Here is a 23,888-nt window from a genome sequence, read left to right as displayed (position 1 = left end):
ATAAGTGAAACTTAATCAACATAAACGTTAAGTAAATTAACAGCTGTTCTGAAAAACAGGCTGCTTATTAGAAACAGTAGCTGGGTTTTAAGATTAGTTATCTGCAGTGTGACTTATTTTAAACCTCAAGCTTCTCAATTTTTTTTATTTTCTTTTTTTTCTTTTTGATCCACAGTTTATATTAATTCCTTCTAGGTCTAATCACTCACCCCTGTATCTCTGTTCATTAAAACCACAACTATATGCTATTCATATAGGGTGAAATTACACCTGTTGGCTATAAACTAGATTGCAACGGTCTTTGACCCTATAAAGGTGTGTGGTTTTTTTTTTTTTTTTTTTTTTTTTGTATAGGAAATGCAAATTATTTTTTTTCCCCCTTCCAAACACGCGTGTGTAAGACATCAGAGTCAAGTTTAATAGGCAAGTTGCTTCATGCAGCAAAAAGTTTACTTTGGTTCCATTTTGCTCTCATTAAGTACAATAGACAAAAAGTTAAACCAAAATATTGTTCCTGTAAATTTGATTACAGATTTAACAAAAGAGGAACACGGTTGGATTAGTGCAAAGAGGCATATTGATCTGGGTACTCTGTTAAAGGTGAAATGAAAACCTGTTTTGTGGATGAGCTAAAGCATACATACACTATGTAGCCAGCCTTGACAAAAAAATAAATAAATCTGGGTAACCCCCTATTTCTACAACAACCCAATAGCAAAAGCCAAAAAAATGTAGCATATTCGTTGCTATGGATCAAAGTAATAGACAGGCTACAGAAGTACAAGAGGTAGAAGCTTTTGAGTAAACTGTAAATATTAGCAGCTGGAAGACTGAATGTGATGTAGTGCATGACAACCAAAGCATTAAAAAGAGGGGAAAGGGTTTGTTGAACTGAAACTATGAATGGCACTGATGAACAAAAATATGTTCCAAGTACCCATTTGGAAATGTCAGAACATGACAAAAACGGGTCAGTTTTTCTACAACTTCCCGCAAGTATAATTCAAGCAATATTGCACAAGATGAAAAACGTGGATGAATGAATGGATGAGCCAGTACTTGTTTTTCCTTGGTTTTCTTATTCTAATTGTGAAAAGAAAGTCAAGGCAATTCAAAATCTCCTTCGGCCGTTTCAATTCTATTTTATTTCTTTTGTAATACAAAAATGTGCTCATTTTAATTTAGCTTAATTTAATTTTAATACAGTTTCTGCAAAATTACAATTACCAGAAGAGGCCCGAACTCATGTATGCAACTGTTTCACGGCATGACTCAGAAAGATCCCCTGTCTAGCAAAAGGTGCAGAACAACTTTTGGTCAATCAGCATTTTGAGTCAAAGGATCAGTTATGGAACGCTTTACCAGATGATCTGAATTTTACCTTTGCAATGTGATTTGTATTTTTATAATACCCTTAAATGGGTCTTACATTTGTAACTTTGAAGCAATTTAGAAATGTCTTTTTGTTCTCCTGGATCAAAAGCCTGACCAGTGACGGGGGCCGTAAATTAGAATTTTGCTATAAGCTCTATGTACACTAGCATCAGTTGCCCATCAGTAACAACGTTTTTAATTGTACTGTCCCTGTTAAAGTAAATAAAATGAAATGAACTCTCTGTCAGAGATATTGGTCGTCTCACATAAGATCCGGTCGGTTGTTTTAACCTTTGGAGTTACAATCACTCAAAGGCAGCGTTAATTATATACCTCGTGCCAAAAGCTAGCGTTCATGTAAACAAACAATAAACAAAGCTAATCGTCAACCAGTTCTTTGATTGGCTGGAGCGCCACGCAAGACGCTGCGAGTGGGCGGAGCGTGTGACGTCTCCCCTAACGCTGGTATTTTCTAGACGCTTCACGGCGTTCTGTCCGCTCCCAGTGACGTAGCGGGCACAGCTCAGACCAGCGGCACTCAACGTAAACTCGGCTAACTGTCTGCACGTTCAGCCTAGCCGAAAACAGGGGAGCAGCTACCGCCGGGGGGACTTAAACGGTAACCAGCGGTGATAGCGTCGCTGGGAAACGTATCCGAGTCGAGGCATCTTGGGCGCAAACAGGAGCCGGAGGTAGCTACTTGGTTGTCACAACAGAAAATCACCCCGGGAGATATCTGAAGTGTCACAAGGAGGACAAGAGGTTCAACCGCCTCCCAGTTGGACCCCAAGAATAGAAAAAAAAGGTAGGCAGTTTTTTTTGTTTTGTTTTTAAGATGCAACTACCAGCAGCTCACATTACACATAGCTGTTTGTTTATATTAAGTCCAAAAAATCACCATAATAGGAGTTAATGCCTCTGATATAATGAAGTGAGGGTAACTCCCCTAACTGTACGCGCTGCAACAGCGCAGCACCTGTGCGGGTAAGAATGCATCGGCCGTGTTTAGGCTTCTTATGGCCTGCTGGCACGTCAGCAGCAGTTGTCAGATCCCACAGCACTAGAAATAACACTCGTGTGAGCACATGGAGTTTCCCGAGGGGAGAAAGAAAGTTAAGTTTATTTTATTTTTTGACTCAGCCTGAAAGCCCCCCACAGCATGGAAACTGCTGCAGGACACTAATGTGATCGGCATGATGGTTGTTGTCAGGGGCTATTATAGATTTGCTGACTGCACTGAGGTCAAGGGCACCAAAGCACTAAAGATGTGCCTTGTTCAAAAGTGTTTTTCATTATTATTCATTAAACAAACTGTGTCTGATAGATGGCTGTCATTTTGGCTAAAGTTAATTGTTTACCATTTAAAAAAGTAAGTACAACTGTCATACTGAGCACATATCATACCTTGTTTTAAGCATTGATGTGTATCGCATGTGTCACAAAAAAGTTATAATAGTAATAATGATAATAATGATGATGATCTTAATGAAGAACAATAGGACAAAAATGCTTAGGTGATTTTGTTATAATAATAATAAGAAGAATTGATAATAATAAATTAGTATTCTTCATATTATTATTATTATTATTATTATTATTGATATAACAAAATCGCCTAAGCTTTTTTCCAAATAAACCTATTGTTCTTCATTAAGACATAAAAAAAGGATAATTTGGCTTGTAGTGTTTTATAGTTCTAAAGGATGAATAGCTCCTCAGGTAGCTTAACTTTAAAAGCCATGTAGCTATAAAAGGCTCACCAGTTTTATGTTGTGTTAACTGGGTTAAATTGCAAAGCAAAAGCCTCTTATTTTCACCTAGAACAGTTTTGTTAATATTTTATGGCATCTTAACCAGCACATGGATCAAAAATACTAATTTAAAGTTATTTTGACTGTTGAGAAATGTCAATAAATATTTATCCTTTTCAAATTGCCTTTAGTTGCTTTTCACGCGCTTTGCTGATGCTGCTGTAACTGTTTAACTTGCTTTTTTTGTAGCTGTAATGGTCAATATTATTATGCAGAAATGCATTCATCCAGATTAATGTTGAGGAAATGATTGAATTTTCAGGGTTGGTGTTTTAAGGAGTGACTGGAGAGGACATGGTGGACTATTATAGCGTCCTGGGAGTGCCCAGGAATGCCTCGCAGGACGACATCAAGAAGGCGTAAGTCCCATAGGAGCTTTTGACAGTTCTCTGTGTTATGGTATTACAGCAAAAATAACTTAATTTTCATTATAACTTAATGCTCACCAGGTAATTTAGATATGAAAACTTCTGGGCTCTTTATAATTCTTAGTTCTTTGTTCCTTTGAAGTTTATATGTTATCCATATAAAGAAGTAAATAAATATTTTTAATTTTTTTCTGTTTTTTTGTTGTTTCTGCATTCTTCCATTTGTGTTCCCCTTTGCTGCTGTTACATCTGGATCTCCCCACAGTGGGATGATGAAGGCTATTTCTATTCTATTCTATTCTATTCTATTCTATTCTATTCTATTCTATGTATTTAATTTCAGGTGTATTGTTTTTTTTAGAACTTTTTGGAAAAAAATATGACTAGGTTTTAAGCAAAAACATGCTCAAGTAATGCACACATAGTTTCAATAAACAGAAATGCTACCATGATCATACATTATAAAGGAATCAGCCTGCTCAGATAAAGTGAAATTACAAGTGTTTTTAAAAATGTAGAGAACTGCTTCAATCCTTTTTCATGTTTTTTTTCCCCTTGCTTATTTTCCAACAGTGATCTGACATGTTAGCTTTAAATATATGTTTTCTGTGTGTGGCCGTACAGGTACAGGAAACAGGCGCTGAAGTGGCATCCAGATAAAAACCCAGACAACAAGGAGGAGGCAGAAAAAAAATTCAAAGAACTCGCTGAGGCCTATGAGGTTCTGTCTGACCGTAAGTCATGAGTTGAATATTTGTGTTGGGGTGCTTTTGTTACTCTATAAACTTTATTTAAATTTTGATTAGGTTTTTTTTGTTAGAAAGTTAAATTATTTTCACCATTAGATAGTATTGTCTTTTGAACAATCAAAACATGAACTCTAATAAACTGGCCTGATGTACTAATGGTATAGCATGTAACAGCCAGGTTTTTGGTCTTGGTTTCTAAACTTATCACGATGTGTTTTGAAAAGTGATGCAAAAAAGGGCAACGATTTATGGGTGGTATTACCTTTTCTTTCAACAGAGAGCAGACGGGATGCATATGACAGATATGGAAATGACAAAATGCGACATTCAGGTAATTACTCATACCCTGATATATGTGATCAAATGAGGATCGGTGGTTATTACTTATTTCATTGGTAATATTTGGAATAATTTGTATGTGAAAACTTAATTCATCCTTTTCTCCAATTGTTTATATGGTGAGATTTGCTCTTTCTATACCCACCGACTCTGATGTCTTTATCTGCCAGGTTCGACCACCACCGACTTCTCAGACCTCCCAGGATTCACCTTCACATTCCGCAGCCCAGATGAGGTGTTCAGGGAGTTTTTTGGTGGACAGGACCCTTTTGCCAGCTTTTTTGGTACGTCAGCCTGATGCAGCTTAAACTGTTTTCTCTCCCTTGCCTTATACCCCTTGGGAAACTTATTTCCTGTTAAGTGATTGATTAGAAAGCCCCCACCTGTACTGAAAGAAAAAGGCATTTATGCAAATCATCAGTCTCCTTTCCTTCTCTGTTTACTCTCTGATCTACGCTAACATGACTCTGCATCTCTCTTCCAGATGACTTTGCGTCGTTTGGAGTCCCACATTCTCGCCTTGGCCCCAGTCGATTCTTCTCTTTTCCTTCAGCTGGAGGTAACCACCTAGAAGCTCAAACAATGCATCAACAAGAAGCAATTTCATAATATTTTTTTTTCCCAGTTTATGCAATAGCTACGTATTTAAAGTAGCTATTGCATTGCGTAAAGGCGTGCAAATCCTGATGTCTGTGCTTTAAAATCAGACAGGGGTAATTAAACTGGAAATCATTTTGCTTTGACTAATCGTTTCTGTTCCAGTAGCTTGTTGGCAGTGTTCTTTTTGCATATACTGAGGATCTGCAATAATTTGTGATGTTAACTTTTTTTCTCCTGTCGTCTGATCTTTTGCTTTTCTACAGTTGAATTTAGCTCTTTTACGTCTTCCTTCGGCGGGCTCGAAGGGATGGAGAGCATTGGAGGAGGAATGGGCAACGTGAGATCGGTTTCCACCTCCACTCGCATCGTAAATGGGAAACGCATCACCACCAAGAAGTATGTGTAACCTCCCCTCATAAAAATCATTCAGCCACTTACACAGCAGCAAAGTAAAGACTTTTTGTGCCATACAATTTTTTTGTTGTTGTTTTTTTTTTTTTTTGCTTTTGCTACTAATTTAATGAAATGTTCTTGACTCTCAGACTAATCCTTGTGTTTTTCTTACTTGCAGGATAAAGGAGAATGGACAGGAGAGAGTAGAGATCGAGGAAGATGGGGTACTAAAACGTGTTCTTATTAATGGTAAGCACAGGTGCCTGCCTGCCGGCACCAAAAAAAACTCACCTGTCCAGCTGCTTGTTAATGCAAATTTCTAATCAGCCTATCACATGGCAGCAACTCAATGCAGTTAGGCATGTCGACATGGTCAAGACGGTCTTCTGCAGTTCAAAGCTAACATCAGAATGGGGAAGAAAGGTGATCTAAGTGACTTTGAACGTGGCATGGTGGCTGGTGCCAGACAGGCTAGTCTGAGTATTTCAGAAACTGCTGATTTACTGGGATTTTCACACACAACCGTCTCTAGGGTTTACAGAGAATGGTCCGAAAAAGAGAGAATATCAAGTGAGCGGCAGTTCTGTGGGCGCTAATGCCTCGTTGATGATAGAGGTCAGAGGAGAATGGCCTGACTGGTTTGAGCTGATAGAAAGGCAACGGTAACACAAATAACCGCTCGTTACAACCAAGGTGGGCAGAAGAGCATCTCTGAACGCACAACGTGTCAAACCTTGAGGCGGATGGGCTACTGCAGCAGAAGACCACACTGGGTGCCACCCCTGTCAGCTAAGAACAGGAAACCTGAGGCTACAATTTGCACAGGTTCACCAAAATTGGACAATAGAAGATTGGAAAAACGTTACCTGGGCTGATGAGTCTCGATTTTTGCTGCGACATTCGGATGGTAGGGTCAGAATTTGGCATCAACAACATGAAAGCATGGATCCATCCTGCCTTGTATCAATGGTTCAGGCTGGTGGTAGTCGTATAATGGTGTGGGTGATGTACCCATCTTCTGATGGCTACGTCCACCATGCCATAAAGCACAAATCGCTTTGTGGTCAGCATGACTGGAAAAGCGCTATGTAAGTTCAGTCTATTTACCATTTACGAATCGTCTCAGACTGGTTTCTTGAACATGACAATGAGTTCACTGTACTCAAATGGCCTCCACAGTCACCAGCTCACAATCACATAGAGCGTCTTTGTGATGTGGTGGAACAGGAGATTCGCATCATAAATGTGCTGCTGACAAATCTGCAGTATCTGCGTGATGCTATCATGTCAATATGGACCAAACTCTTTGAGTAATGTTTCCAGTACTTTGTTGAATCTATGCCACGAAGGATTGAGGCAGTTCTGAAGGCAAAAAGGGGTCCAACCCAGTACTACGAAGGTGTACCTAATAAAGTGGCATTTGAGTGTATATAATAAAAGGTACAATAACTTGTTTTCTTATGGACACACACCCTTAAACTAAGACTTGTTGCACCTGTTGTATTACTTTCAGCATTCGGTGTTCTGGAGTTCACACCTGCCATCAACCATACTGGATATGATGAACCTGGAATAAAGTTCAGCTGGGCCCTTTTAGCTATAGCCATAGTTTGCAGGCAGGTTGCAGAGAATCAAAATGATCCCATCGTACAAAGTTATCTGTCAGGAGAAATGTTAAAAAATATATACGGCCTGAACTTAATCGGTTGTGTTTACCAGGTGTTTGGGCTGACATTGATTTGCAGCTTTACTGTGCAAAATTCATGGAGACTAACGTTTCAACACCATTTGTGTCTTTGTCAGAGACACGAGTGAACATAGCAACAGCTTTACAGATGTCATCAGAACTGTGTTATGTTTAGATGGAACCAAACTGGAACGTTCAGCTGACAATGTCAAAATCTATTTTTAGCACAGAAACATTGCTGCGCATTACCAAAAACAACCGATGCTCAGAGTAAAACACGATGGCGGCGAAATCACGCTCTGCAGTTACAGTCTAATAAATTTGCTCAGCTTTAGCAAAGAGATGGCCCTACTATATAGTTTAGATGTGGCATTTTTATTCTGTCAAAAAACTGAATTTTGAAAATTAAACCAAAGGTGCTTCAGCAAACTATTTATTTGAACCTGGGCAACCAGGTTCTTGCAGCATTTATGGTCCTCAAACAAGTTTGGTTGTTTTTCAGTTTGTCATGAAAAAGGCCATGACAATTTATCAATGCATTCATTTATTTGACGTAAAGGGAATTTCTTTGATTTCTTATAGATTGAATAATTTTGCTGTGTGGAAATTACGGTACCAAACAGACTGATAAAGTAATAAAGTATCTTGACTTTATGACTAAAGACTAAAGTATTTAGTACATTTTTTAATCTAATAATTGATGAATTATCTATATAAAGTCTCCCGAGAAAAAACTTGTTTCTTTATATATCTACAAAAAAGAAATCCTAAGTAGTCCTAAGAATGTCCTATATATAATGAGATTAAAGTGGAAATGACCAGAAATAGGTGTCAGCTCAGTCATGCGTGCAGTTTCAGAGAATAAAAAAGGTTTCTTATACTTTCGCTTTGCCACGTGTTTCATAAACGGAGCCATGCCTTTGTGTGCATTTTTCATAGGTGTGGAGGATGAAATGGCCCTCGTCCTGGAGCTCAGCAGAAGAGAAGGCCAGCAGCCTTCCCAGAAACCGCAGATCACGAACGGGTCGGCCTTCAACGCCGACCGGCACCGCTCTGCGCCGGCACAACGCTCGTTTAGCGCAGCTCCCTTCTACAACCACGTGGAGGACGACGAGGATGAAGAAGACGAAGACCTTCAGATGGCTTTGGCTTGCAGCCTGTCAGAAATGGAGGCCCAGCAGAGAGCCCGCGCTACCGACGTCCTATCAGGTGCTGGCAGTAGGGGCAGGGCCAAATTTGGGAAAACTGGGGGCCACACAAGAGAGGTGCTTATTAATGGGCAAAATGTTAAGTTGTCCAGCGGTTACAAAGTAGCTGCAGAGGGGCAAGGCGAAGGAGGCCAGCTTAAAGTTGGAGACAGTATTGAGACAAAGCAAAAAGGAACCAGAGAGGAAGTCTCAGCTGCCACCGCTGCCATGCCCGGTGAAGAAAAGGTCAATCCCGTGGCAAAGAAATCTGAGGGCAGTGTGAAAAAGAACAAGTGTGGGTGTGTTGTGTGCTAGTGTGGTTCTATGGATATTTGGGGAGGCTTCCCATGCGTTTACTTGCCATGGTGTCAGCTAATAGCCACAACTCGTTGTGAGTGCAGAAACAAAAATCATTCTCCGAGGCTAAAGATTTCGATGTCAAAAACAGCATTAATAAGAACACGCTTTAAATTCCTGCAGGTGTTTGTTTGCACCGTGTAATCTCAAATTATGCACACGCGGTGCCCGTTGACCTGTTTGGATTCTTAGTGGCAAAGAACAACAAATGATTGCTTCTGAATCAACGTGGACGTGCCAATTTAAATATTTCCACAGACGGAAAAGAGAACGTATGAGCAGAAACTGAGCTGACCGGTGGAATAGGCAGGAGCTGAGATGAGGACCACGTCGGGTTTCACGTTCTCGACGGAAGTTGTTAGAAATCGAGGAGGATGTGCTTTTTGATTTAAGGTAGAAGTGCTTTGGTTTCGGCCAGAAGGTTTGAATCGGGTTTGTTCTATAACAGGTCGGTGCTAGGGAAAAAGAGTAGGTCCTTATTAGGGAGCTAGAGAAAATGCCTTATAAAAGAGAGATGTGTACGTGCGGCTCCGTCTGTGTGTCTGTGAGTGTGTGTGGGTTAGCTGAGCCCTGCCACAAGCGGCTCTTATTCAGGGTCTCCGGCCGAGACTCACTGATTGAACTGTGGCAAACTCATGCCCGTCTGTAACAAGGCACAGAAATAAAGCCTGCGGGGCTTTCTGAGGCAGTTCTGATCTATTGATAGAAACACTTTGATTAAAGAAGCCTTCTGTAATTAACGGAGAAATAATGGAAAATGTAATTATTTGAAGCACAAAGTTTGGATTTAGACATACGTTATACATGCACAGTGATGCTGAAGATTATGCACAGAGTTTCATTAACACACCGTCTCACAGAACTGTGATTTTAATGTACAGGGCCTTGGAAAAGTACCCCTTGAACATTTTCAGCTTAAAAGCTTTCCGCAACCAATATAAACGACCGCATGGAAAAGTGTTTATCTGGTCAGATGAAACCTAACACAGAACATTAGCCATGGTAAGACATGGTAGGGGCAGCATCATGCTGTGGGTATGCTTTTCTTCTCTAGGGGCAGGGAAGATGGTGAGATTTGATTGGAGATGAAACCAAATACAGAGAAACTGTGGGGAAGAGTCTGCTGCAGACCTGAAATTGGGGCGGGGGCCCACTCACCTTCCGGTCAAACAGTGGCACCGAACAAACAGCCCTAGCTAGAATGGAAACATCTTTGTGTGTTAGAATGGCCTAGTCAAAGTCTTATGAACTGACGCTAACAGATCTAATCCATCCAATCGGACTGAATCTGAGCTATTTTGCAAAGAAAATTGAGCCAAAAACAATCTGTGATCTCTAGATGAGCCAAACTGTGCAAAGACATTTCCCAAAAGCTCAACAGGGCTGAAGACAAATACAGCCCCAAAATGTTCAGTTTTAGTTGTTAAAAATGTTTGAAAACCACGTCTCCTTTTCCTTCCACATAGCAGTTATGCACTACTATATGTTGGTGTGGCCATTATTAGGATAAAATACATGGAAATGTATGGTCACAACATAAGGGTGTTAAAAAAAAATTCAAGGGACATGAATACTTTTGCAAGGCGCTGTAATTATATCTGTTTTTAGTGGACTTTGACACCCATTAGTCCGTTAATTATTGCTGCTAAGGTCACACTCAGATTTATTTTAATGAATTAGATTCCAAAAAAATTGGTAATGTTTTTTGGAGTCTCTGGTATTATTCTGAGATCTGTTTGGTGCTTCTAAGGAAAACTAAGTGGAAATAACAGCGTAAAGTTTTGATTATTGTGTTCTTAACACCAAACCTCAGCGATTTGTGACCGCCGTAGTTGTTTTTCTTCTCCTAACCGGTTTAAACCCGATCAGTGACATACAGAGGCATAATTTTTCCTTTTAAAAATAGTACATTGTTGATACTTTACCAAAATAATCCAAATCAAGGCTACAGTTGCGTTAAATCGCATTATTGTTGCTCCAATGGGGAACTTAGTCCTTCAGCTGAAGGTCGCTGGTTCAAATCCTAACTCTCCCAGTTTTCATATCAGTGTCCTTGGACAAGAGACTCAAATCCCACCTTACTTCACAGTGTGTCACTCACTTGTGAGCTGCTTTACATAAAAACGTACGTTCTTAATAAATTGTCAATTTATAATCTGTTTGTTTTTTATATAACTTAGAAATAACCACTGATTGAAGAGGACGGCAAATAAGCCTTGTTTCTGATTCACAAGAATGTCAGGTTCCGATCAACCGCTGATCTCAGCCTTTTTTTTTACTTGTATGCACTGTATTTGCACATTACTTACACTACAATTAATAGTTCTATTTGTGCACATTCATGTTTAGGGGCTTAAGGTGCTGTCTGATTTAAAAATGCCTTGTTTCAGAGGTCTAATGAGGTAAAAAATAATGTTCAGTGGTACATTAATAACTGTGAAACAGGATTGTTTTTGTTCGAATGAAAACATATCTGAAATTAATGAAAGATTTTTTTGGTGCCAAATCTCAAAAGCATTAAAAGTAAACTAATAACAGTATTGTCTAGTATTAGAAGTACATTTTAGCTTAGCTGCTCATGCAATGGAAAGTTTATGTCCCGGTACACATATTTCACGAGTGCTTGATTTGTTTTACAATGCATGTTGTTTTTAGATCATATTATAATCTTTATCACAGGCAAAGAGAAAGGAAATGAAGGGATTATTTTGATATGAATTACAAGTCATTCCCCCTCTTAACTGTAGGTGGAAAGAAGAGGAATTGAGAGTGAAAAGGCAGATTGATTGTTTTTTTTATATATATACTGGTTGCCTTGCAATATTGTACTACTTTGCACTACCATGTTTTTATTTCTTTTTTCAAGTTGCTAAATGCATAATAACTAATAAAGACTGAGCCTAAAGATGAGTTTGGATTATTTTTTTCAGATTTCTTTCCCCCTCTTTCCTTCATCATACTCTGCTTAAAACAATATTTATGTTTTTCTTTTTTATTCCAACTGGTCGGGCTAAATGCCATCTTCAGTCGTAATGCACTTTGTGCTATGTTTGCATCGTTAAACAGAGAAATGTTTTCTTTTTTTTTTCTGGTCATTTTGTTAGTGCATTAGTTAAACCCCTGTCTTACACTTCCTGCTTCCTGTTTCAGACTCAGACTTCAAGGCCTTCACAAGCTAACCCGATTGGCTGCTCTGTGCCCTTAAGCTCGACCCGGAGGTAAAGAACCAGTGTGACTCTGTGGCACCCTGAACGTTAAACGTTTTCCTCTCCTTCCTTATGATCCCCATGTAGCTTCCATCACACCATCCCTAAGACAAACCCTAACATATTTGTTTTATATCTGTGTTTGCAGGTCAAATGTCCGACACTCTACAATGCACTTTCCCTATCATGACGTCTCACATATGAGAATGAAACTTTAAAAAAAACATTGTATTTATTGTTTTGTGTGTCTCTGTGTTTTGTAGCTGTTGCTGAAGAAAAGAAATGGAAACTGGAAATATTGTGCCAACCAAGGAAAGAGTTGCTTCAATACAATAATAGTTTCTGAGTTTTACTTAAGTTTTGCTTTGGGAAAACTGGCACAAAATATGTAAATCACGTTGAAAGAATGAGAAATGACTTAGCTGGAAAAGCAAGCGCATCTGCTTCGTGAAATTGTTGCACAAATTAAGAAAAAAAAAAACTTTTTCAAGATGTAAAGCAGAGGAAATAAAGATTTTCCTACTTTCTACTTCGATTAAATTTGTATTAATTTCCCTGTTGTTGCTGCAAGAGAGAACAATAGTAATCACTGAAGCGCCGGAAAATCTGCTGTTGACCAGAATCAGCCGAGGTGAACTTGTTTGGCCCTGGCAGGCTGGTTGGAAACTACAAAGGTCAATCTTATTTCTAATTGGAGAATGCACCATCTGCATCTACAGAGGGGAAGACGTGAGTCATGGGAGCAGACCCGAAGCCTTTTCAGTGTTGCTAAAGGATTCAGAAATGAAGTCAGAGAAATAGAAGCAATAATTACTCTTATATACAAGCAAAAAAATGAGTATTTTTGGTCTTTCAAGCAGTGAGAAAGTGAGCTTGGGCAATACTTTCACAAGATAACAGGAAGGATACATAGAGCGTAGCAAAGTTGCTCTGCTTTTATTTCTTTGAGCTTCCAACCTAATGCAACATGCTGGGTTTGGAAATGTTGGCAGCATTTTCCAAGTCTCAGGAGTTAATAAGGATCCACATTCTGAAGGGAATGCACAGAGCAAAACTAACTGGGCTAATGGCTTACATAAGATGCCAAAATCAGCAAAAAATGTATCTCCCTAATTGTTTTTCTTTTTTTTCCTTTTTTTTTTTAAAACAAAACATTAATAAAACCCTTTTTCACAGCAACTGCTCTCTCACACAGTGTATTGATGCCACCTATCTTAATAAAAAAAAATAATGGCAGCCCGTAGCAGAATGGCTTGAAATTAGGTTTTTTTTCTTCACATTTTTATTTTATTTTAAACCTATTGAAGAGAAATCGTGATATGTGAAAGGTGGTAACAGAGATCAGCTGCAAAGCTGATTGGTGCATCTCTCACAGAGATTCATCAAGATGTTTTAGAGAAAATAATTGAAACATATATTGTACTTATTGAACCTCCTGATCATTGTAAGAAGCAGGTTGTAAAGCAAAACCAGCGACAACGCAGGAATTATTATTTTTTTTCTGCTGCATCACATCACAAATTTATTTAGGTCAAGTCAAAAATACATTTTTTATAGATATTTTCTATTTGTCTGCTACATGAAATAAACACAATCATCAGCATGAATTATTTACAATAATCACAAGGGCACACATTGACCAAAATGGTAAAGGAATACGAGCAAAGCAACGGTGTGCACAGAAATAGAAAGAGCCGGTGATGTCAGTGGATGCCATCCATTGATTAAAGAAGCAGCGCTGGAAGAGGACGCATCTGCAAGCCAAAGACAAAGCCTCAGAGGTAAAAACAAAAATAAGTCCAGAAAGCGACACCATTGACACTTCAAAGTTCTTTTGACACAAAACACCACATCCGAATATTTAAAATTGACATTAATCTTACTTGCCTTAGTAAGATGGATGCAATAGATGTTTGGTTTTAACATTGGTCATTCAATGCAGCAAAAAAGTCAAGTTTGTTATCCAGCGGGCACTGAGATATATTTTATGACATCATAGTCATACGGAGGTATTTTGTCTCCTCTCTGACTGGCCACATAAATATTCTTCACTCATGGGAGACACTTGGTAAAACATAGATCTATACTCAAACAGGCACAAGTGTTTTAATTTTACGTCTGATGGCTGCATCCTTTTGTAGTTAGGTGGACTTGTCAGAGACCAAAGATAGATGTTATGTGTGTGCTGTGGACTTTGAGTAAATGTGGTCCTATCTGTATCCAGCCAGACACCAGTCACCACCCTTATTTCATGTCGTTAAGCCTTAAAAAGCTTTAAAAAATCAACAAAGTCAACGGGAAAACGAGGCTGTAATGACATTTATGTTTCTGTGTGGCTGATCCGACTCTTCTCGGTACAATGAACCTAGATTAAACAGATCTGAGGGATATCTCCTTTGGAGCACGTTATTTTGGTGTGTTGCGGTCATGTTCCTCGGCTACTGCGGCAGGGCTTTCAAGATGGCGTTCACCTCCTCGGCAACTGCTGTCAGTGCAAACTCAAACTGGTCCTGATCAAATGAAAGCAAGAGATTTGGGTTATGACCACAGCTTCACCCGTAGATGTCGGAAAGCCAAAGCTGCAACTCTCTGCGCACAAGCAGACACAAACAGGGGGTACCTTGGTGCGAACCAGTCCAGGCCTCTGGTCTCTGATGTGCTCCAATGTGGCTGCGATGTCGATCTCCTTTACTCCTGATCACAGGAAAAGAGCAACAGTGATGGGATCGGCACCAATTAATTAATGCTGATTGCTCTCATTCATGGGCCAAACACAAACTACATAGCCAGAGGCAACATTTGTGGATTTAAAAGGCTTCTTTCAATGGTCTAATGTAAAATCCTGACTTTTTGAACTGTGAACCATAATCATCGCAAACAACTGAAATAATTAGATATATCACTCTGTGTCTAATATATTTACACAATACAAGTTTCACTTTTTCAATCAAATAATTGAAATAAGTTTACTTTTTGATTATTCTGTTTATTGAGACCCAGCTGCACTTAAATCAGTGTTTTTTGCTCCCTCTGCTGTCAATTTATGTTAATGACATCCTCTGACTACAAAAATGGGATCTTTGAAAATGTTTTCTTATAATGTGTGTGTGTGTGTGTGTGTATGTGTGTGTGTGTGTGTATGTGTGTGTGTGAGTGTGTGATACCCACCTTTAGCCATGCGATTCAGCACCATGTCAATGAGGATGTACGTGCCAGCCCTGCTCGTCCCATCGCTGCAGCAAACACCAAATAACAAAATTGACTATTTTTAATAAAAGTTTACCTAAACTGAGAACATTAATGCTGTATATATTTATCAGTCTTTTTTGTTACCTGCAGTGAACAATGATGGGACAGGAACGACCTCGGTAACATTTATTCACCTTCCTGGAAAGAACAACCAATGGACAGTGAAGAAAACAAACAAAAACAAGAATGTGTTATTAAAAGTTAAAAAATTCATAAAATGATTTTGTAAGTAAAGAAAACCCCAAGATAAACACACATACACATATGCAGGTTTCAGTCTTCTAGAAAATGAGTTAAATTAATACAATAAATAGTGCCTTGCTAAAGTATCCATACCCAAGAAATGTTTTCCATTTCCTGCCACAATTCAACCACAAACATCACTATATTTATTAGGATTGTTTGTGATACACCAACACAAAGCAGTACTGTCAAGTGGAAGGAAAATTATAATTTTCCAATTCTTTTTACATACAAATGTGAAAATGGTGGCATACATTTGTAATCTCTCCTTCTCAGTCAAAACTTTTTAGATTCGCCTTTTAGTGCCACTACAGCTGCAAATCTTTACCCGAATGGTTCTACCTGCATTGCACCTTCAGAGATTGGAAGTCATTGTAAAAAAAAAAGTTGTAAAAAAACAATTGTAAAATAAATGTCAGTAAGACAGGAAAGAAAACATCTGTAGAGTTTGAGTTAGCTGTTCTAACAAATACATAAAGTATGATCTAAATAATTTCATTACATCTGTAGCTGTGGGAATCCGACTGCTATCCAGTTGGAAGGTGAACCTTCTCCCCAGTCTCAAATCTTATCTGAAGCAGCCGACAACTGGTTTTCTTCCAGGATTTCCCTCTTTTTAACGTCATTAAGCGTTTTGTATATAGGCTAAAAAAAGTCACATTTTGATCTCATCTGATATGCTTAGTTTCTCAAATATATGGCTTGTGCCAAATATTAAACTGGACTTCTTGTTTTTCTTCTTCACACTCTTCTATGAAGGCCGGTGAGAAATGCAAGACAAAGAGGTGTCATGTCGACTTGAGCAGTGGATCTCAGCAGCTTCTCCAGAGTTACCATGATCCTCATAGCTGTTCTTCTGATTGATGCTCTTCTCTCCCATCTTGTCAGTTTAAATGGACAGTCATGTTTAGACATGTTTCTAGCCGTGCCAGGTTTGGAACAGTCTTCTGTGATACTGTCAGGGCTTTGGATATTTCTTTTTGTAACTCGGTCTTGACAATGACGTTTGTGAGAAACCTGTAGCCTTTGCATGAAAAAAAAACAAAAACCCTTGTATTTATTCTAAGGGTAAATTACACACAGATGGCGGAATATTTACAAACTAGGGGCTTTTGAAAAAAATTGGTTGCCCTGGATTGTATAGATTTTGTTGGCAAAAAATGTCAAAAATCAAATAAAAACTTTTCTTTCACATCATAATTGTGCAGTATTTTGTGTTGGCCTGTCACATAAAAAAAATCACAATTAAACACAGTGATCTCTGTGGTTAAAACGTTTCAAAAAGGAAAACAATAATCCAACAGGTAGAAGAACTTTTGCAAGGCAATGTACACCTAAAGGCTTCTTAAGCATATTCAGGCTCATGAGGATTATTGTTAAGATGAATGAAATGATTGAAGCAGAAAGAATGAAAGTATGGAAACGTGTGAAGGGACATATAAAAGTGTCCAGATTTGCAGTGAGAGACGCACTGACAAAAAAAAGTAAAAAGAAAAAAATTGGAGATTTGATATGAGGATGTGGGGCTGGGACACGAGGAGAAGGAGAAGCCTGCAGCAGCCAGTCACACCTGCCAATGCTCATTTTTGTGACTATGCAACTGGAGCCAGAGTACTAGCTGCAAACCACAAAAATGACACTGGGAGATGTTAAAATACAAACCTATCAACCTGCACACCGGGAGAAAGGGAGAGGCAACGGATGCGCTACGAAATGAGATGCAAGAATGGCTTATTTAATTAGAGGGTTGAGAAGATAAGAAAACAAATAGAAATACGGACTTAATGAAGGTAATTAAAAGGAATTAAACACAACACTCAACAAGCTCTGTAGTTTTTTTTTATGTGTAGTAAAAGACTGAGTTATATGGAACCTTCATAGGAGAAAACACAGCAGGTGTTCCTGTGGAATGTGGTTTCTCTACCTGCGAAAGTCGAGCAGCGGTCTCGTGGAGGTGGGAATGCCGTCACCCGGCCAGCTCAGCAAGTGAAACTGAGTCAATGTTCTTGTCTCCTGCGTCTGGACGTTCTTTAAGTAGAAGCTGCGCACCAGGAAGTCCTTACACCAGATGTGCTCTGACACCAGATTCACCTGGGTGAGAAAAAGACACGAGCAGAACCAAAACGAAGGCGGGAGGGTTTAAAATGCCTTGCTTTATTAACAGCTGTAATCTCCCTAGGTTTGCATAAGAAAAGAGGAAGATTGTCAATTTCCTTGTCTTTCTTTGTGATTCAACGCCATGTGTTTTCCAGAGTTACAGCTAAGAGACAAACCTCATAGATGTGGTAGAGAGAAGAACCCTCATCTGGCCAGTACCGTTCGCTCTGCTTCTCCCCGTCTTCCACCAGAGCGGTCATCATCACGATCACTGTGCAGCCATTCTCCCAAACCATCTGCATATGAGACAGACCGCTCTGATTAGCACATGGAAGTGAAGTAGGTGAAATGTCCTAGTCTTCTGTTGGACTACATATTTGTGATGTTAAGATCCGATCTTTAGATGGATTTTTTCTAACTATGCATTGGGTTTATGGGCTGAACAGTGCCTCAAGAAAGTATTTGTACCCTATAAAAACTTTAACATGAAATAGTGCATGGTAAAGTGGAAGGAATTTGATTTATGGTTTCATATACCAAAAACATGAGGTTTGATGGCCATTTCTATTCAGCCCACCTGAGTGAATATTTCGTAGACCTTATTTTTGCAGTTATGAAAGTTATCCAGAGTAACGTATTGTGCAGGCAGGTTCTCTTAATGGATTGCCGTGTTTAGCTTCATTTATCATCCTGTCAACTCTCACCAGCTTCCCTGTCCTGCCTAAAGAAAAGCGACCCTACAGCAGCGATGCTGCTAGCACCATATTTCATGTTGGGTGCGACGTATTCAGGGTGATGTAAAAAGTTAGTTATGTCACAAAACGTATTACATGTGGGCCAAAAGGTTCAGTTTTGCAATCATCTATACAGACAACCGTCTTCCACAAGGTCGCTGTGTCCCTTGCACGGCTTGTGGGGAAGTTTAAGCTGGACTTCTGGTTTCTTTTTTTGCTATTCTTCCATAAAGGTCAGATTTATGCAGTCAGTGACTAATAGCTGTTGAGTTGACGCTTTCTCCCCTCCTAAGCAGTAGATCTCTGCAGCTCTTCAAGAGTTATGATGAGCCCTGGCTGCTTTTCCAATTTATGCTCTTTGGCCTTTCAAGTGGATAGAGATGTGCAAAGCTTGACAAAACGACAGGCAACTTTACCCCTGACCTGTCTACAGTGTTCGCTGGTCTTCATGATGCTGCTATTTCACCTATACCAAACCCCAGTGATCTTTACAGAGCAAACATGTATAAAAGACATTACATCAGGGTTGGATTTAGATTTCTATTACTTCTGCACTTGATTGCATTTAGGGACGTCAGAGTAAATGGGACTTTATGCTTATGGATGACACACTTTTCAGACTTCTAGCTGTAAACATCTGAAGGCGATGTAACGATTTCCTTCCACTTAAATATATGTACAACACTGTGTTGGTTTATTACGTAAAATTCATGTTCAGATCGTTTTATCTCCAATGTTCCACACAATATGCTGCAGATTTCTTTGGACAAAAGGTTGTAGAGAGTAAATGCATCACATCGGCAGTCTGGAAGCAAATAAAGCATACACAAACACAAAATAAATAAATGAATAAAAAATAAGAAAGGGCCGACTGACCTGCCAGAAATCAGCAACAGTGTGTGGCAGAGGTCCCTGTGTGGCAATATAGGCTGGTTGGCGAGGGTCATGATCAAACTGAAAGTAAGAAAGAGAAATACGAGGCATGTAAATTTACTTCTAAGGACATTTAGATGATTTATGGCAGGCATTTATGACAATAATGAAAACTAAGAAAGGGCGCAAAAGCTATGACATTTTCCATTTGACCTGTAGAGAAGTTGAGTGTTTGTTTTTCCTTGTCATTAATTATTCTTTATCGTTTAAATAGTAGATCTTATAAAATCTTCACATTAAAGATTTCTTACGATAAAACTGGCGTTGATGTAATCTTGTTTATTGGGGTTTACGTCGTGCTTCAGCTTCACACGAGAGTGATCATCTGAAAACACAAAAAAGAGAATACAAGAATGCTGGCTGTAAAGGGTTTTCAGACAAATAACGTTCAAAACATTTTTCAAAAAAAAACCAAACATGTCCTATATGTTTAGTTGTGGTGCTTCTATCCACTCTTTTACACCAGCACTCACTGCAGGGCAAAGGACAGTGACAGAAATAATCAGAAAGAAGGGATTCATTGGTGACTAACAGGGGAGGGCTTCAGCGTGACGATTTCGGTCCATGTTGGCAGGCTCCTGGGCCACAGCTACAGAGCAGGGCTCCGCCTGGTAGGAGCACAGAGCCTCCCACTCCTTCTGCAGCCGGTCCTTGTTACGCAGGTGGTCCTCCATGTACGCCTGTCACCACAAGAGCAGTCAACGTTCACACAGCATGCACCTGGCCGTCCATTCCGCACTGAGGATTCTGCTGTTCCCTCACCAGTATCATGTGACCCGTGGAAATGTCCATATTAGACTGGGCTGGCTCCTCGCTCCAGGATGGGGTAGAGCTGTGAGTGGAGGACGGGCTGTGCTGCGGGCCGTCGCTGAACTGGGAGGACACGCTGCTGACACGGGACGTGTCAGTGCCCCTCCGTCCGCCAGCTCCAGCTCCCGTGGCAGGCCCCGCAATGCCGCCGCTCACCCCTGCAACGCAATCTTGGCGGCAGAGGGAGGATTTGGATGCCATGTGCTGCCGGCAGAGCTCCTAAATAAAGGAATAAAATGGATGCGTTTAGTGAATTAATCTAATGATACTTTATACAACATATTTATACAGCAAACCTCCCTTTAGGGTAATGTGCAGAACACTAGAGCTATCCCCAAGTTCGTCAGTTTCCGGGATGCATCATCCTTTAGTTAATCATTTTACAGACCCAGATTTAAGCTAGTTTGTTTACTGGGATTTGACTTCTTGCAACTTAGTATTATTTTTTTGTCTGTCAAACATTTATTTTTGGTAAATAACAAATTTAGCTCTGTCAGGTTTGCCTGCTCTTTGTGGCTCAATTAGCCATTGGTCAGTTTGCAGTATATCTCTATTTGTGTCCCTTTAATCCTAAATTTCTAAATAAAATTAAGTGCAACCAAAGGTCCCTTAACTAATAGAGTCCCTCTGTGGGTAATCCAATCCCAGTAAAAGGACATTTTAACATTTTATAACCACAAGCTTCAGTATATCTTATCTGGATCTAGACCAACACAAAGTAGGGCATAATTAAAAAGTGGATAGAAATTGATACATTTTGTTTTTTTACAAGTAAAAATCTGAAGGATGTATCAAGCAATGGCAAACCTGATACTTCTAAACCACCTGCAATGTCTCATTATGAATACAGCTGTTCAGCGGAGACCTCAGAGGTTTGTTGGAGAAGATTAGAGAACAAGCATCATGGAGACCAAAGAACACACCAGACAGGTCAGGGATAAAGTCGTGGGGAACTTTAAAGCAACGTTAGATAAAAAAAGAAACAATTTCCTATGGTTTGAATCCCTCATGGAGCACTGTTCAACCCATCATCGGAAAATGTAAAGACTACAGCACAACTGAAAACCTACCAATGCATGGCCATCATCCAAAACTACAAGATGAAGAATTGTTCAGCCAAGAAACCCAGCTGGTAAGTTATAAAACTAGCATTTGAGCTAACACATCCAAGCAGCACAACTGGTTGCCCGATGTATATGTGATGTCCATCTCAAAGAAACAAATAAATAAAACATAGTGGTGGCAGCACAATGCTCTGTGGATGTTCTTCTTCAGCAAGGACAGGGACGGTGGACTGAGTTGACAGAAAGAAAAATGGAGCTAACTACAGGAAGAGAAGCTGTCTGATGCTAATTACATAAATTGAAAATAGTTGTTTACGATGCTTGCCATCAATCTGACTGCACTTGAGCTATTTTGCAAAGAAGAGTGGTCAAAAACTCGAGGACCCAGATGTGCACAGCTCATAGAAACACAACCGAAAAGCCCGTGCAACGTTGGTTCTGCAAAGGCTTAACTTAGGGGGTCAAAATTCAAATGCATGCCATGTTTTTCTGATTTGTATTTGTGAAAATCTTGAAAGAGATGCATCATCTTTTTTCACTTTAAACCATGTTGTGCTAATCGATTTAATTAAATCCCAATAAGGCATAACAACGTTTTATGCTGACTTGTGATTAAATCTGAACACGTTCAAGAAGTCTAAATACTTTCCAATAGACTGTACACAGCCTTACAGGGAAAAAAAGAAATATCAGGACTGGTAAGTGGCAAAGCAACCAAAGCTAAATGTAGCACAGTTTAGTAATGAAAGCAATTATTTTATAGCAGTCTCTTTTTCCATGCAAACATTTACTTGCTTTTCAATCCTACTCCAATGTAAAAACAACAAAAAACAAATAGTACACAGGTCTGTCAAAAATAAGCGTCCATCCTCTTTGAGCCGTAAATTCCTTAAATACTCCTGCTAAAGGTTAATATGTTGTTTATAGTCTCACCTGGTAGTCAAAGTGTGTGTCTGCTCCTCCTTCTGGGCCCAGGCCGAGCTTCCCGTTGGCCACCTGATGACCGTAGTGCCTGAAACACGCCACCCCCATGGCCAGGACGAGCACACCGCCAACCACTGCCATGGAAACAAGGGTGACGACTGTACCGCTGGATCCTGGGGGAACCCTAATGACCTGAGGAAGACCTCGTGCATCTGTTCTCTGGAAAACGAAGAAAAAAAAACGTTGTAAAGAACAGGGAAAGGAATGTAAAGACAACCGGGTGTTGCAGCAGTTATTTTCTCGAACTTCAGTTGTCAGCAACGTTAAGCTGCTTCAGAATGTCTCTATCTCATGACTCTGATTTAAAGGTCGCCTTATTTTATTTCCACAACTGATCTGATTCTCTGTAACAGCACAAGACAGCTGTGTTTGCTCGACGAGCAGCCGAGGTTGAGTTTCACAGACAGAGGTCTGAAAGGTCAGGGTGCTGTGCTCTATAAATCTAGTAAAAAGACAGCTGAGGTTCCCATAAAGACCAACCAACCGTCCCATGGGGCAGTCCACATATCAGCGCTATCCAAACAATGTCATCCCACCTGTTTTTTAAAGCACTGTGCAATATGTGACCCATATCTACAGAAGGAGCGATTACAGGTTCAATATCTTTTGTTTTTACGTTCACTCACAATTAATTCTCAATCCATCCATCCAAGAAAAAGTAAATAAATAAATGAATTTCCCAATAACACAAAAGCCTTAACATTAATTTCAAAGGCAGTCTGTATCAAGGGCATCTGCAGATGAGCTGGGTTTAGATGCATTGCAGTTGTCACAAAGAAAACATTAATTAAAACCAGAAAATATAAATGCTTCTTTCTTAAATCCTGTTATTACTGTCCCTGTTTTTTTTAGCATTATGTTAAGCAGTATCCAATATGCAGTGCTCTATCAGATAATATACATTATCAGGGGGGAGGGGGGGGGGGGGGGGGCACGGATCTGAATTTAGCAATATAAAAATAACTGAGAAGCAAGTGCAACGAGTAAAACCATACATGATTCACTGATTTAAAAAATGTAAATACATGTGGCAGGATACGTAGCTTATGCCTTTAAGCTACATATGTCTTATAGTCCATACTCAATTTATTTTGTTAATGTATAACGAGCAAAGTGAGAGATGTGGTGAAGGCTCATTGTGCGAATGGCAAAGACTGAGGTCACCGATGCTTGTGTGACAGTTGCCATAGCACCTGGGATCTGCGAGTAAGGGGTGGGAGGTGGAGGAGTTTAAACGCCATGGCAACAAGTGGAGTACTGGCTCTCTGAAAGTGTCGCTTGACTTATTAACTCTAGCTGCAGACTGCAGACAAACACAGGAGAAGAAAAATGAAAGACTCATGGCATTAAAGCTTAGAAGGCAATGGGGGATGGGAAACAATGGTTGAAGGTGAGATATATGGACTGCTGTTTGCTGTGGGGCAAGGGTTATCAGTTGAAGACTAAATAATAGACTTGTAAACACTTACATTTAGCAAATAGCCACAGGATTCTATATATATATATATATATATATATATATATATATATATATATATATATATATATATATATATAATCTAGCTGCTCAGACACAACTGTCAGTGTGACAGCAACTAGTCAAAGCTCACGTAACGCTCCATGTTATGCACCACTGCGTGACTATAAAGGTGGTGTCGACAACTGAAGGCATTTCCAAACCCAAATTTTACATCTTAGATCAA

The 23,888-nt window shown here is 39.6% G+C and overlaps 2 protein-coding genes across 3 annotated transcripts in view; one reads left to right on the top strand and one right to left on the bottom strand.

Moving 5' to 3' along the window:
• The first annotated feature begins 1,853 nt into the window (after positions 1 to 1,853).
• On the top strand, positions 1,854 to 12,604 carry dnajb2 (DnaJ heat shock protein family (Hsp40) member B2). Of its 2 annotated transcripts, XM_021320749.2 has the most exons (11): positions 1,857 to 2,179; positions 3,448 to 3,544; positions 4,178 to 4,287; positions 4,580 to 4,633; positions 4,812 to 4,925; positions 5,126 to 5,200; positions 5,505 to 5,637; positions 5,813 to 5,883; positions 8,261 to 8,530; positions 12,016 to 12,083; positions 12,220 to 12,604. In XM_021320749.2, the coding sequence occupies exons 2-10, from the start codon at positions 3,480 to 3,482 to the stop codon at positions 12,042 to 12,044; spliced, it is 921 nt and encodes a 306-aa protein (XP_021176424.2). In that variant the 5' UTR covers positions 1,857 to 2,179; positions 3,448 to 3,479; the 3' UTR covers positions 12,045 to 12,083; positions 12,220 to 12,604. The 2 variants fall into 2 exon arrangements, with proteins under 2 accessions (XP_012726323.2, XP_021176424.2); XM_012870869.3 differs by lacking the exons at positions 12,016 to 12,083; positions 12,220 to 12,604 and having other exon boundaries at positions 1,854 to 2,179; positions 8,261 to 11,775.
• A 952-nt stretch (positions 12,605 to 13,556) lies between these two features.
• Positions 13,557 to 23,888, bottom strand: part of ptprna (protein tyrosine phosphatase receptor type Na) — a 28,140-nt gene continuing 17,808 nt past the window's right edge. The window contains 11 exon segments of the mRNA XM_012870847.3: positions 13,557 to 14,581; positions 14,692 to 14,765; positions 15,240 to 15,304; positions 15,405 to 15,458; positions 17,488 to 17,654; positions 17,837 to 17,956; positions 19,271 to 19,348; positions 19,579 to 19,652; positions 19,860 to 20,007; positions 20,090 to 20,356; positions 22,135 to 22,344. Coding sequence (XP_012726301.2) covers positions 14,510 to 14,581; positions 14,692 to 14,765; positions 15,240 to 15,304; positions 15,405 to 15,458; positions 17,488 to 17,654; positions 17,837 to 17,956; positions 19,271 to 19,348; positions 19,579 to 19,652; positions 19,860 to 20,007; positions 20,090 to 20,356; positions 22,135 to 22,344 — 1,329 coding nt within the window. The 3' untranslated portion in view covers positions 13,557 to 14,509.

This window comes from Fundulus heteroclitus, chromosome 7 (genome assembly GCF_011125445.2).
Source record: "Fundulus heteroclitus isolate FHET01 chromosome 7, MU-UCD_Fhet_4.1, whole genome shotgun sequence".
NCBI classification, from domain to species: domain Eukaryota; kingdom Metazoa; phylum Chordata; class Actinopteri; order Cyprinodontiformes; family Fundulidae; genus Fundulus; species Fundulus heteroclitus.
The sequence above is the reverse complement of the archived record's forward strand: the minus strand, read 5'-3'. Positions and strand labels throughout refer to the sequence as shown.

Excerpts from the sequence above, each read along its gene's own strand:
- dnajb2 (XM_012870869.3), top strand. The coding sequence starts at position 3,480 with ATGGTGGACTATTATAGCGTCCTGGGAGTGCCCAGGAATGCCTCGCAG. Across the intron at positions 4,926-5,125 it reads CCCTTTTGCCAGCTTTTTTG|ATGACTTTGCGTCGTTTGGA; the intron begins GTACGTCAGCCT and ends TCTCTCTTCCAG. Across the intron at positions 5,884-8,260 it reads AAAACGTGTTCTTATTAATG|GTGTGGAGGATGAAATGGCC; the intron begins GTAAGCACAGGT and ends CATTTTTCATAG.